Source organism: Rhinolophus sinicus, chromosome 3 (genome assembly GCF_057876585.1).
Source record: "Rhinolophus sinicus isolate RSI-liver-muscle chromosome 3, RSI-T2T, whole genome shotgun sequence".
NCBI lineage: Eukaryota > Metazoa > Chordata > Mammalia > Chiroptera > Rhinolophidae > Rhinolophus > Rhinolophus sinicus.
In genome coordinates, this window is record NC_142503.1 from 41,753,065 (window position 1) to 41,768,940 (window position 15,876).

Consider the following 15,876-nt stretch of genomic DNA (forward strand, 5'->3'; position numbering starts at 1 on the left):
TTATATATCCGAAGACATTAAAGAATACTCTAATATACTTTACTGGACTATTTTTAATACATAAAATACAAAATAACACTAGAGATTTAAAAAAATCCACTTAGTTGCAACACCCACATATTATTTCAGACCTCCTTGACTACTCATAATTGGTAGAGAAAAACATTCACTTTTTCCATTTTTCAGAGGACAAAGGAATTGTGAAGGCCTTAAGAATACTGAAAGATGTAGGTTCCAAAGTTTTTAATAATATTGTTATACATGTTTCCTGGAGTTTCACAAAGTGATGGACAGGGAAAAAAGTAAAAAAATTCTCGTTTTCCTTTTAAAATTCTTATGGTAAAAGATAAATGCAATATTCAGTTTGCAAACTGTTGCTCAGTTCTCATCATTATTTAACACCTATATAGCAGTAGTATTTCATAACTGCTGTGCTAGAACCTTTTACTGTATAAATTCACACTATTGATTATATCTATTCCATGGAGTTATAACATAATAGACAATCATATCAGAAAGTTAAACAACAAAGACAAATAGGTAAAAAATGAAGACTTCATAATAATATTATAAGTATTATTCATTTAGCAGTTGACAAGAAACTACTTTAACAACTAATTCACACTTAGTCAAGTAGTTAACAAGCTAACAACTTCAGTCTGTGTGTAGTCTGTGTTATAAACCTGAGTTCTCATTCTAACAAAATCTTTAGTCCAAAGTCAGTCATTTATTTCTTTTCTTTAGTTTCCCTAAATATGAAATGACGACTACCTTTAGTTTTCGATTCCAATATGGCTTTGGATTAGGACAACTTTAGAAATTATTTCTATGCAGACATACCTTCAAAGAAGTTAAAAATCTTTCAAAGGACTTGTTTGATTTTGATCTCTGGCATAGTGTTCTTTTATGTTTTGTTTAGCTCCCCCTCCCCACCACCTTGTATTTATAGGAAAGGACCTCTTTGGAATTCTTACTACTTCCCTCCTCTGGTAGTAGTATCTTGATGTAGCACATGATTTTAAGAGAAGAAACTTATTTAACTTAATAATAAGTGTTTTGAGAAATCCATAGGGACTTCATGTGGATCAAGTTAGTTGAATTAATTTTCTAGGTGATTACATGAATCAATATATGCTGGTTTTAATGTAAGTCATAAGTAATATGACTGGATTACGCCAAATAAAGCAACTTGAAGTAGATAAATCCTATGAGCACAGAAAGGTGAGAATTTCGGGTGTTCTGTTTTCTATTTTTATCCTTCTTCTTCTTCTTTTTTAATTTTTTTTGTTTTTTTGCCTGAAGTTGCCAAACCTGTAAAAGCTCTATTTCCATAGGCATAGAATTTCACCTCCTCTCTTAAACTAGAAGAGTTAAGTCTTCAATGAGAACCAGTTTCTAATATTTGTTCTGACAGGTTATATCTTATCAAGTAATATATTCTAAGTATCACCAACGTTACTTCAGCCCAAATGATTCATATAGATTGGATAAATTTGGCCTTTTTTTTTTTTGGCTAGTTCAAGTATAGTTAATCAGATTCAGAAAGGTGAAACTATTGCATTCCAACAATAAAATCTTAGATTATTTTTGTTTTTCACATTCCTTCTAAATAAAACAATATATTTTTAAAACTATCTAAAAAGAGGATATATTCCCGTGAGGCTTTAAAAGTTTTCTTAAGAAACAATTATTAAATACATCTCTTGCTATCAGACCACTGAATTTCATGATCCACATCAGGGAATTGTCTTCAAGCAAAAGACATGCTAAATCAAAAAATCTAATTCTGAGAATTTGTCAGAATTCCACACAAAAAATTTTCAAGATGAGTATGCTTTAAACATTTAAAAAAATATTTAAAATATACATAATTTTTAACTAGAGTAATTTTAAGATGTGATTATGGTAGATCTTGTACCATAGCCAGCACTGGGTCAAGCCAGCATCTGGAATGAGAGGCCTCTAAAGAAATCCTAAGATTTTAAAGGAAGTGATATTGGTGATTCAATATAGAACATTCTTCCCAAGTCAGAAAAGCTGAAAGTTGGAGGACAGCGCTATTAAAAGCCTTATCTTTCCGCTGAGCAGGTGCTGGAATGCTGAAGCTTCTTTCAGCCCAAATCCTAAATCAGAACTTGTCATCCCATACTATTTAAATTTCTAGAGCAATTGGAAGAGCTACTCCTTTTTTAATTGCTGTGTTCATAGCTTGGGACCCAGTCAAAACATATTATATTCTACTCTCAGATCTAAGGCTGCAAATATCCTATTATATATCCAGTGCTTTAGAAGAGCATATAATCATCCTATTCTAATCCAGCCCAACATTTCCCATGAAAAGATATTAGGAATCAATGTCATATATATGTAAGTCCAAATCCTGGGCTATATCTCTAATTGGGTGTTGTAGAATCACTAAATAAATCTTTCAGCTATAAACCAAGTAATTGAAACCCTTTTTGTAGTCACCATCAGAGTTTGCAAGGATTGGGTTTTGATTATCCTTAATACCCTGTTCAGTAACAATCCCAGCACTGCTATCAAAATTTTTACAGTCTAAATCTTTGTTTATTATATCATCAAATATGGCATCCCTCCGATTGTTGTCCAAAGTGCTATTGCTGATGCCATGTCTAAAGTGTGTTTGGCTTAAAAGTTATATTGATTGATATGTAGGAGTTTGGTCCGTGGACACACAGTACCAACCAGCGCACTGTCTGGGCTCATCAAATTTCCTCCTTTGGTTAATGCTACTGTCCCTAAACACATCCATTCAGACCATATGGTTCTTATTCAATCTTTGAATGGCTTATTCAGGCAAACATCCAATGGCTGTAATAGCAATGTCAGACCCCCCAGGACTCACCCAAAGATCAGTTTTTAATTTTTTGGCCATATTTCTTACTCCATCTGCTAAATGTGCATGGAACAGTTCCCATACTTACATGGAACATTTGTGGAACTGCGCCCTCGGGCAGGGATCCCATATCTTTTGCAGCCAGAGTTTGACGAGATCATTGTGGATCCAGTCCTCTGGATATGTCTATGCTATCACTTGAGCAATACTTCTCCCCCGACCATTACAAACAAAAAAAGATTTATTCAAAAAACTATGAGCAGCTTTGGTTTTATCCTTCTGGCTAGACAGGATGTAGGTTCTTGCTTGTTTCTTCTGATGAGAGTAGTTTTGAAATTTACAGTTTAAGATCAGAAGTTGTATCTATTCCATTCATGTTTCTGAGAGAAACTCATGCTTATACTCTCTGATGCTTATCAGTTAAGACAGGCTGAAAAAAAATGTTCTGCCCACAATCACCTAAGGTTGGCAAATAATAATCAAAAGTAGTGATGATGTTCTAGTGATATATACTAGCACCTTCCCTTGGAGGAAGCCCATAAAAATCTCACTGAGATATTATCTCATTCCATCTTAACAATATCTCTGTGAAAAATGCAGAAATAGATTATCTCTCATTTTAAAGTGGAGAGTCATTATTTTGCCAATTGTAACACAATCGTGTTTTCTTAGCTCAATATTCTGTCACAGTACCTTCTTATTGTGATTCCTGAGACAAACTGTTACAGGTGGATAAGTGAAAAATCCACTTAGTATTAAAGGGTAAACTACATTATTACCACCCATCCAAAGCTTAGTGACTCACTTTATTCCTGTGACAATGAAAATTTGCTTTTTTCTCTGCAAAATTCCCCATCTAAAGGTAAAGTTAAATCAGAAGCAGTATAGAGGGGCACAGTTTTCAACTTTGGAATTAGAAAGACTTGGGCTGGAATCTCAGCTCTGCTATTAAATTGCTGTATAATCTTGGGCTTTCAAGTCTTATCTTCCTCATCTGTAAAATGGGGTTAAAACAGTACCCACCTCATAGGATTTTTGTCAACATTAAACAGAACAAATACGTGCCTGGCACAATGTAAGTACTTTAAAAATATTCATCATCATCATTGTTATTGGTATTGCCAACTATTTTTAGATGACAAAAATACAGACTGGAATTGAACACCTGAAATCTATGTGACTTTACTAACAATTGTCACCCCAATAAACTTTAATTACAAAAAAAAACCACGAATACAGGCTGGCCACACAAAGTTGACCTCACCAATTGAAAATTCCACTTTAATTCTGTCACTAGCTCTTTGCATGGGTTTTTGATTTGAGTCAAAATTCTGAACTGTGGTTTAATTTCCAGATAAATATAGCCTTAGGTGGAAAATCTGCATTTGGCAACAGTAAACACACTTCTCTCTTAAAAAAAACAAAACTGAAATCAACAACAAAAATTCATAAATACATAGTATGACAAATGCAATTAGTAAAAAATAAATTAAAAATAAATTAAGAACTGTTCAGCTCACATGTCTAATACTTTGTACTTTTTTTTCTCCTTAAAAATATAGGTTGATCTAGTTCTTTGAAAGACTATTCATTAACTCAAAATTAATGATAGGAATATATTAAGAGTTTTCTCCTAGCGTGCTATCCTTTTTCTTTCTAGGAGTCTACATATGTGTTTGTATTCATTCACTCATTCATTCATTCATTCATTCATTCATTCATTCATTCATTCATTCATTTTAAAATTTCTTAGTGCCATTCCTAAAGCAGGCTACCGAACTTCCACATCCCTGAAACAACAGCTAAGATTTGTTTTGTAGATTAATTTTAGATGGTGAAATCCAACATATTGACTTATGAAACCAAACTCTAATGTTGTGTATATGAAAGACCTCTTGGTACACAAGCTTTGCTAAACTTACAAGGCTCTTAAATAATGTTTCATTGAGTCCAGATGTTCTTTTAAGTTATGTCAGAAGGTGACAAGGGTCCAAAGACCGGGTAAGGAGGCAGGCAAGGGGTTCTTTTAACTAGAGAATTTCCATTTTAAAAAATAGCCAGTGTGAGCTGTACCCTCCATAACTAGATTGAAAACAATGACTTGACTTGGAGCTGATGGGTCCTGGAAAAATACACTTAAAATAAATAAAAAGTTTAAAAAGAAAATATGTATATATATATATACATATATCAGAATTATGTAGACTTCATTTGAAAACAGGAGTTAGGGATCAAAAAGTTGACAACTATTGATTTAAATTAAAAATATGAATCTTTAGAAATCAAATATATTTTGGCCTATTTTATTCACTTTCTCTTGTCTGTGTTTATTCTTATTTATGCTTAGAAGAATTATATTTCCCTTCCATTTGTTTATCTAAATTGAAATTCAATACTGTTCACTATTATTGAGAGTGTCTTCTAAATATCACTCAAAATTGTCTGTAATTTTCAGGAAATATATCATCTCCATCACATATATGCACACAGTTATAAAATATGCCATTTGAGGGTCCTGTAATTAAGCATAAATGATAAGATATTAAATATGTGTTTATCATGTAAATGATTGGTGGGGTTGAGCTATATCTTCTCAGATAGCCACTACTTGTGATTTACTTACTTGGAGTGATTATGTAATTTATAGATTGCTTTAGGAGAACTCAGAGGTTTTTAAAAGAATAAAATTGTATGCTTTAGGTGAAAACATAAAGTGAAATAAAAGGAGCCATCAGGCCTCGTGACAGTATTATTGCAAGCAAACAGAAACTGTGGCCAATGGACTAGATTACAAGAATGATAATCAATCAATGGCAAAAAAAAGAAGCAGATTCTCACTATGAATTTCCCTACTTACAGTTGTGTATTTCTTCTAAGTACAGATTGATTTAAATTGCTACTTGTCGTTGACAAGAATTGTTCGTTCCAAAATAAACCTAGACTGTTGTTTCAAGAATGTGGTTCCTAATATTTTCTATTACTTCGGAGAAAAAAAAAAGAAGGAATTTTTGGTAGTGTGTGAAGGTCTCTGTATTTTTATTGGCTACTTACATAGTTTCAAAAAAAGATCCTTAATCCTTTAAAAATGACCCTATCAATTCATACATTTAGCATAATTTACCAACATTTCCAAACTCAGCATGGAAAAGCCATCAACATGGCACTAGGTCATGGGTCTTGAATGAAGCCGTCAGCAAGGATTAATAAACTGTGACAGCTGCCCAAAAGCTTTCATTCTTTTTATTTAAACATCAGATTGCAAGCTGAAATTCAGTGTAATCTTTGTTGAAACTAGCCCAGCTAACATGGAAGAAGTCAGAACTGGGAACAGATGACAGTAGTAGTTATTGTAAATTCAGTACACAGCAATAAATTCTAGAATTCACATATATAGCAATTCTTAAAGAACTTCAGGAATAGCATAAACTATTCCTATCTGTTTCAACAATTTTTAATAATGATATATTTGAAAAATGAGACTGATGAAACTAAAATAATTTAGCTCCAATTTCTATGCTCAATAAATTGTTTAATTATTCTTCCATTTCTAGCCCTTCCAAACCGCAATTTAAAAGTGACTCTAGTTAGACTATAGGTATAAAATATTTCGGGGTCACATAATTTTCTTGGGAATTATTTATCAGAAAAAGAAACAGACATATGACTAAGCAGACTATATTATGTAAGATTGTTGTTAGACATTTTCTGTACAATATACACATACATACAGAAAGTGAAACTGACCCAAAAAAGAGTTACTGTAATTTCCTAAACAATGCATATTTCCAGATATCAAGATATGACAATTAACTCATTAGACTAGGAATTTATTATTTTCTCAAGTACATTTTAATTAGTATGCATGATTTCCTAGTGGTTGAGTATCAACACCAGAAATTTATCAAGTAGCTAATAATTCTTTTGAGCTTACCCCCTTTTCAATATTCCCAGTTTGACAGAGTGTTCCCTCAGCTGCTGGAATACTGTTGGTGACACAGCGGTTGCTTTTGCTGAGACACCAGAGCTCTCTACACACTTCCTAGGAAAGAAGGCAAAAGCAAGTTGATCAGAAGTACAGACTAAAATCATGTCCACTCTTCCATAAAATATACCCACAGTCACTAAGCATTACTTGTCTCTTGCTGGTGCCGAAGCATCGAAGATGAGGATTTTGGAGAAGGCTCTGATAGAAGGTGGCTTACCCATTTTGCAGAATCATTTAACCATTTGTCTTTATAACTCTTACTTTAGTGGGGAAAGTATCTTAGATTTTAATATTGATTAAGAGCTTTTAAAAATAATGTGCAGAAATTTCATTAATGAAGATGAGTAGAGAAAAAGAATGAATGTGTAAAAAGTAAATATATGTTTATCACTCTCAAAAATATACAATAACACAAACTTACCAATTACTAATGGAGTGTTGCCTGGTAGATGACTTCCTAGATCTACTGTAATTTTCAAATAAGGACCATTGGAAGAAGAAACAAGAGACCATAGGAATGGGCAGCGAGTAATTTGTAAAATTCAAAGATGACTAAAGAACAATCTAGCAATTTTATTTGCAGTGCATCAACATAGCCCACTGTCATAAAAAGGAAATTTGGCTTTAAACCAATGCTGCTATTTATGTGCCACTTTCACAGCTGACCTATCTCAGATGTTGTTTGGAGTTGTCTTATCTTCTTCACTATGATTTCTCATTATCCTACTTCAGCGTGGGAGACTTACAACATTTATTCTAATATTGGCAATATAAAATACCTCATTCTGTTCACGCATTATCAAATTTTAAAATAAGCTGTCCAACATATCCTTGATTAAAGTGTATGAAATAACAGCCAAAAAACAAAAAAGAAAAAAAGCTTACTTTGAAGAAATACTCAAAATTTTCAGTTTCACTTTTTATAGGATCACCAGCTAGCATCATTAGTAACATTACAAGATTTTAATTTAAACTAGGACCACTTAGTATAAAACATATTAATCTGGGATGCAAAGATAAATTTATATATGACATTCAATTCTATTGCTATTATTCTCCAACTGCTCTTTAAACTCTCAAAACATAACTATAAGAACTATGTCACATATTATAAGAAAAAAATTTTTTGTAACTTTGTATGGTGATGAATGTTAACTAGATTTGCTGTGGTGATCATTTCACAATATATGTAAATATTGAATCATTATGTTGTACACTGAAACTAATATAATATTATTCATCAATTGTATCTCAATTAAATTAAAAATAACTTATGTCACATTAACACAATTCAGAAATAATTGGTAAAATACTGAATTTAGTCAAACATTCCTACAAATGGAAATGCCCCACAGAGAATAGCAAATTAAAGGGATCTCTTTAATTTGGGCCTTTCTCTAGGACCCCTACTCCTCCTACTCTCTCACCAGGCAGAGAATGAGACACATAATTTCTATTAGACTTTTAAAATACTTTTTAAAAATTATCTATTTCATCTACTTTAAACTCCATTTTACTTTATTTATCTGCTTTAAACTCCATTTGGAGAACTATTGGATTAGGCGAGAGTTAAAACATTAGAAAAGAAAAACAACATGTACTGTCAATCATAATATAAAGATAAAACTTCCTGACACCAAAAATACAAACAACCCAATTTAAAAATGGGCAGAGGACATGAAGAGACATTTCTCTAAAGATGACATACAAATGGCCAATAGGCATATGAAAAGATGCTCAACGTCACTAATCATTAGAAAAATGCAAAGTAAAACTACAATGAGATACCACCTCACTCCTGTCAGCAAGGCTATCATCAACAAATCAATAAACAACAAGTGTTGGCGAGGATGTGGAGAAAAGGGAACCTTTGTGCACTGTTGGTGGGATTGCAGATTGGTACAGCAACTATGAAAAACAGTATGGAGGTTTGTCAAAAAACTAAAAATAGAACTACCTTATGACCCAGCAATTCCACTCCTGAGTATTTATCAAAAAAAATCCAAAACACTAATTTAAAAAATATATATGCACCCTTATATTTATTGCAGCACTATTCACAATAGCCAAGATATGGAAACAACCAAAATGCCCATCAATAGACGATTGGATAAAGAAACTGGTACATTTATACAATGGAGTATTACCCAGTCATAAATAAGAATGAAATCTTACCATCTGCAACGACATGGATGGGCCTATTGAATATGTACTATGCTAAGTGAAATATGTCAGACTGAGAAAGAAAAATACTGTATGATCTCACTTATATGTGGAATCTTATAAACAGAATAAATGAGCAAACAAAACAAAAAATAGTAGACTCAGATACAGAGTAAAAACTGATGGTTGCTAGATGGGAGGGGGATAGGGGAGAAGGTGAAGGGATTTGTAGTCACAAAATAGCCAAGGGGATGTGAAGTACAGTATGGGGAATATAATCAATAATGTTGTAAAGATTATGTAGGGTATCAGATGGGTGGACTTATTGGGGGGATCACTTCATAGATTGTGTAGATGCCTGACCATTGCACTGTACACCTGAAGCTGAAGTAGAATAATATTGAATGTCAATTATAACTGTATAGTTGACTATGTAACTATAGTATATAGTATATAGTATACATGTTCATGGGATGTAAAGTACAGCATAGGGCGTATAGTCAATGGAATTGTAACAGCTGTATACGATGTCAGAGGGGTAGTAGAGTTGGGGGGGGCGGTTATCACTTTGTGAGGGGTGTAAATGTCTAATCACTATGTTGTTTTGTACACCTGAAACTAATATAAAAAATATATAAAATTAAATTTACAAAACAAAATAAAACTTCCTGTTCTTATAATCCGATTTATTTCAAATTCTACTTTCTTTCAAAGTTTCCATTTCTGTTTTAAGACAGGTTACTTACACTACTTTATTTTTCCTTTTCTATAAGAGATGGTTTCTTAATACATGTTCCTAAATATATTCATTTAGTTTGATATTTAAAAAGCAGTAGGACTAACATTTTAGGGTCTTAAAATATTGTTCCCATGTGTCAAAAATACCCACATTCAAAGAAAAATGTGTTCAAAAAAACAGAGAAGCATTGCTAGAACAATGTATTAAGAGATAAAAATTTATCCATAATCCTGGACCATACTCCTGATCTTTAATGACTTTTTTATTAGGCCTAAATATTACTTTAGACAGAAGTAAAAACTTAACATTTACTTTAGGTAGAACTATGCAATGAAAATTCTATCATTGAAAGGAAAAACATACTATTTAGTCAAGTTACAGAAACTCTGTTTTCCAAAAGGGCCTTGAAAATCTCTACCCAAAGACAAGTGCTCAAGATTCTTTTTCTCCAAAACTTTAGTTTCAAAATTCACAATAGAACCCTCTGAGTGAGGCCTTTTATCTTTTAGAGAATGACACGTTTTGTAATGTAGATTCCCAATTTTCATGGGATTTTATTACCTTAGCAAGTTTCTATGGATTCAAATTTTGCTAGGGCATTAACTTCTCACTGTGTAAAGTATGGGACTGGAAATCTGCTTATATGTATGGGAAAATCTCCCAAGATGTTAAACTAGTCTTGGAGAAAGCTCTGAAGAGTTTTCAAATTGATCTCTCATCTAACATATATCAACTCAGATAATAAACATTTTGATATCCCAATTAAGATTTCCCAAGAGAAAAAATCTCTCTTGAAAGATAAAACCCAAGAAAATTTCATTTCATACCAAGAAAGCAAGAGGTACACTTCCTGAAAGAAGCTGAGAAGAATTTTACTTTCAGAAATACCCTTCTTTATCAAAACCACTGGATCCCAGATCATGGATGACCCATTTGCATGGGTGTGTCAGTTTCAATTGCACATGTATTATCAGCTGTTAAATGAGCACCCTATGGTAGGTCCCAAGCTCAGTAAAGTTAAATGCAAGCTAAAATGTGTTGCCTCTTGAGGAATTTGTATAACAACCATCCTAGAAGGTGGATTGATTTCTCTAAACAAAATATATAAAGTGATGGAGTATAGTTAGTGAGAGGGATTAATGATTTGTCTACCCACCTGCTTCGCTCTAGAAAAATCATAGTTATCTTTCACACACCCGTGATTCTTTATAGGAGGAGTTAAGATTTATTAGGATTAGTCTCACGACCTCTAGGTACTAATAAATCATTGCCTATGTGTTAGGGCAATTAATTGTCTTCTCTAATCCTACAATTCATTTTGGGAAGACTCTCTAGGAGAAATTTGGATCTTTATGCTTGTCTTTGTGTTTAAGTAAGGAGAGAGAAGTTACCTACAATCTCCACTAAGGGAAATTTCTGTCACATGACGCTGAAAATTAGAAATGGAATCTCTTAATTTCATGGGATCAACTTCTAACCAATCAGAATTGCCTGGTAAAACAAAAGTAATGGCATTATTTCCCATTCATTCAAGAATATTTGTTGAGCAGCTACTCAACAGTGCACCGGGCATTATGTTAGTGTTTGGAAAAAATACTGTCACATAGAATTTATGGGAACCAGGGAGAAGGTAAAGTATAATGAGACACATAGCCCAAATGCCATGGAATGGTACTGCTCTGTGATCAAGCTTTTAATATTCTGTGACAAAATTAGAAGAATGATGTCCACGTGGTTAGGTTTTTCAGGAAACTAAATGTTACATTTTAATGGACTACGATTATTTATGAAGTCTTATTCTTTTTGCTTTTTAAGTGTTACAGTAGACTGTAAGATTCTTTAGGGAAGGGTGTGTTTGCTTATGGCAGCATTTACAAAATGTTTTCTCCTTGGTAAAATTAAAAATTGGCAGTCCTGTGTTGATACACTAATTTTTGGAGAGAAATTTTCCTTGCGTACAAAAGTCTAAAAGTTTGTAAACCATTCATTGCCCAAAACTTGATCATCTATGTATGTTTAGATGCACCTATGTGTTTACCAATGCCTTTAATATCCAGTGGCTTCACCACCACTATCTTCTCAATTCAATTTCTTCTTGACTTACGTCCTTTAGTAGTTAATTTAGCAAAGGGACTCTTGTTCTTAGTTATCTGAAAATATATTTACTTTGCCCTCATTTTTAAAATGATATTTTAATTGAATATAGAATTCCAAGCTGATATTTAATCTTACCTCAGAATTTGAAGGCATTAAGTTCATTGTCATCTGGAAACTTTATGGAGGCGGATGAAAAGTCACCTGCCAGTCTAACTGGAGTTTCTTTGTGAGAAAGTCTTTATAGTTGCTTTCAAGAGTTCTCTTTGTCTGTTTCACCACTTTACCCACGTGTTCTTTTCATTTATATTTGGGATTCATGCTTTGAGAATTCGTATCTTTCTTTGAGTCTGAAAAATTATTAGTTGTTATCTCTTTTATTATACATCTTCCCTTTCTTCTGGAACTCCTGTTCAATTTATATTGGATCTTCTCATTCTAACCACCACGTCTCTCTTGATTTCTTTTCATATTTTCCATATCTTTTTCTCGTGGGGGGCTAATCCTTCTGCTCGTTGACTTCACAGTGGATTGTTTCCTCATTTCGTTTGTTATTTTGTATTCAAACTTACCTTCAATGAATATTGTTTTTTCTTTGAGTATCCTGTGCCTTCCTGAGTGGTAGAAGTGTAGGCTCATCCATTTGTTTCTATCATACACTCCAAGGTTTCACTGAGGCAGTTTTCATGTTGATTTATTTTGTGAGCACCATGTATGTAGACTGTATAAAGTCTTACTCTGTTCTTATGTGAGGCACAAGCTTAGGGCTTCAATTTCTCATGGGAGCTATTTTTCCCCACCCAGAGTAAAGGGCAGACAAGCTTATTTGTCACTTCCGTTTAGTTCTTTCTTCATAGTAGAGATGACCCTTCTAACGTTGTGACTTTATGAAAGGGTCTCAGTTCCAGTTTCTCAGTGCAGGGCCAATGCGATGTCTCCTATTCCCATATGGGCAACATCAGCTCACCAGCTACCACTTGAACTAAAACCCTTCAGTTCTGGCATACCTCTACCTCCTTTTTTGGTTCGGATATATAGAAACTTCCTGCTGCAAGGTGATAAATGCATTGTGTGAAAAACCCCTACATTCTGCAAAATAACATGAAAAAAACAGGGCTTATGGCGGGGGGTAAGAATAAGAGTTGGAGCAGACCACTTAAAAACTATGTTTAACTTTATAGCCAGAAAAAAAACAAAAACATCAACAGAACTAATTAAATGGTTGCACAGTTAAATCTCTGCTGGCATTTTTTTCTCAGCATCCCAATCAGTGGATCCTTGGTGACCTTAACCCTGTGGCTTGTGATGCTTCCTTCTTAAGAGATGTAGGTCTTTGAGGGTACCTGCCTCCAACAGAGACCACTTTGTAAAAATTAAAAATTAGATTCAGGGAATAGCTTCTTGATCAATCAACTTAAAATAAAATAACACAAAAGGATGTATCTTCACAGATTTTGTATCTGCCTTCATAACCTCAAAAGTTTGGAAATGAAGTCAGTAAGCTACCCACTATTCCAATAAAGAACCTTCTATAGGACTTTCAATTGTTTCTATAAGTCTTTATACAGTGTTATAGATTTTCTCTTTCTGAGAAAGCTTGTCTGATACCTTTACATCACTAATGCATTCGTAAACAATCATATATGAACAACGAGACTTATGCATTATGCTGGCATCATTTCACAATCTGTCCATTATATCTATGTCTCTTCTCATCACAGAAATACATGCTGTAGCTAAATAAATGATACTTAATTGTTTTGTTAATTTTATTTATCTACTATTTTCTATTTTTATATCTGGAGGAGTGATTGTGCTTGCTGTTTGTCATGGTTTTGAAACTGAAACCCTTTTCCTATACTTTAAAAATCCAATTATATAAAGGATTGGAGACAAAATATACATGCCAACTTAGAAGAGAAGTCAGTTCAACCAATGGGTATATCCTAAGAGTATGCATCTCAGGGAGAAATTTTTTTCTTTTCTTTTTACTGTATCTATATGAGCTGCTAAATATTACCTAAACCTATTGTGGTAACCATTTTCGGCACAGGTAGATCAAACCATCATGCTGTACAACTTAAACTTACACAGTGATATAAGTCTATTATTTCTCAATAAAACTGGAAAAAAGGAAGTTTAAAAAAAAACCTAAGAGGCGGTAGATTTCAGTTCAATGTATAAAAATATCCCCTGAAAGAGCTGAACAATGATGAAATGAAACTGAATTTCCCATCACTGGAAAAACTCTAGCAGATAACTTCATCACCTCTTAGAAGTGATGTTGTAGGCAGGGAGAAAAGAAAGGAACTAACACTTTTTCAGGGGACACTGTCAACTACTGTTGTAAGCATATTCATATTTAAAATATTCCTACTTATTTAAAATTTTAAAATCATCTTCCAGATTTCTAGTCTATTTAATTTTTCAGATGAAACACAGTTTGCAAATATTAACAATAAAAATATAAATCATAATAAAAGCATGTATAGAGAGTGGAGTTTTAAAGTAATTATCTAATGTAAAATAATTTGCCTGATATTCAGAAAATAACTTTGTAAAGAACTGAACTAGGGCTCCTTTCTTCAGAATAGAATAACTGATTATTTTATAGTCAAAGATCCTTTCAGAACAATAAAAGAAATTGGAATTATCGTTTCTAATATTTCCATCCTTTTCAAGCATCTGTAGCTGTTAAATGATATTTAAAAATGGAAAGAAAAGCTCTTTGATGTACCTGGGAAAATTGAAATTAGCAGTTTTCTTAAGGGGAAAGGGGTATCATAGAAGTGCAAGATGATTTTATAATTATTATATTATTAAGGAAGTAAAACAGTATATGGAGAGAAAATGCCATCTTTAATGTAGATAGTGTTATTTGTTATTTTTATTTTAACCACTTAAAGACCATAAAAGACATACACACAAATTTTCTGCCCTTGAGAAACCCTAAACCCTATGCCATTTTGGGTCCTTGGCTCTGGATATGAAACGTTCTCTTTGTCCTCATTACCCTATCAGTAACATCTCTCAACAGCTGTTTGCAATAAAGGATCCTGATGACCAAGGGGGAGAGCAGAGTCCTGAAGAGGTCAAGAAGGAGCATCAATGATTATAAAAGTTACTTATCATTATATCACACAAAGGAAAATTGAAAACCAACATATGGTGACCCCGTGGCCTGGCTCCAGGTGTTTACTGGCCATCTGAAGCGAGAGAATAATATACCCTTATTTCACCTTAAATAGGTTAATTCTATGATGTGAGTAATTTAAGTGCAAGAGGTCTTAGAAAGGCACACACACACACACAAAAGTAGGTATATATACATGTTTTTGTTATAAATAAGTAAACAAAAAACTAATATAGAAATAAGATGAAATAATCATCAATTGGAAGAGGTTAAAAAGACAATTAAATGGTTTTAAAAATATACATCCCTAAGAAGCAAATCCAGAGTAAAAATTACTGATCTTTAAAGATACAAGTGACTATGAACCTATAATTTTGGCTTGAAATTTAAGGGAAAATAAAAATCAAGTCAACTTTTTGTCAATTATGTGCTTGATAAACATACATATTTGGAATCCAAAAGAATACTAAGGTGCTAAAAATTCCCAGCCTTTTATTCCCTAAGCCTATATCAGACCACACTGTAGAATATTTATACCGCCTTAAAATCTTCAAGCAAAGTGATTCTACAATCTCTCTCAGTGCAAAATTCCAATGTTTAATAGCTTGAAATTCTTCCTACTACCTAATCTACAACCTCCCAGCTGTAAAAATTAAGGCCACTGTGTATTTTTATGCTCTTGGTAGGGAAAGAGAACAATTTGTTACCAGCAATTAAACTATAACAAATGTTCTAAAGCCTGAAGATGGTTTTGAGGCCAACATTTAGCTTTCTTTTTTACAGGCCACTCAAACTCAATTTCTTTAAACTTTCCTTATATGTACTTCTAAGTATTTCACTCTTATCCTCTCCCAAGTTATCTGCATCTCTTAAAAAAAAAAAAAAAAAGTGTAGACGCTAACAAT

At 33.0% G+C, this 15,876-nt stretch overlaps 1 protein-coding gene across 7 annotated transcripts in view; it reads right to left on the reverse strand.

The window, feature by feature from the left end:
- ADAMTS6 (ADAM metallopeptidase with thrombospondin type 1 motif 6) overlaps positions 1-15,876 on the reverse strand; it is a 262,327-nt gene that overhangs the window by 94,453 nt on the left and 151,998 nt on the right. For all 7 annotated transcript variants that reach the window (XR_012495117.2, XM_019743866.3, XM_074328899.2 and 4 more), the window contains one exon: positions 6,789-6,896. Coding sequence is in view for 6 of the 7 variants with exons in the window: in XM_019743866.3 (XP_019599425.1) it covers positions 6,789-6,896 (108 nt within the window). In the remaining variant the exon portion in view is untranslated. The remainder of the gene's footprint in view (positions 1-6,788; positions 6,897-15,876) is intronic.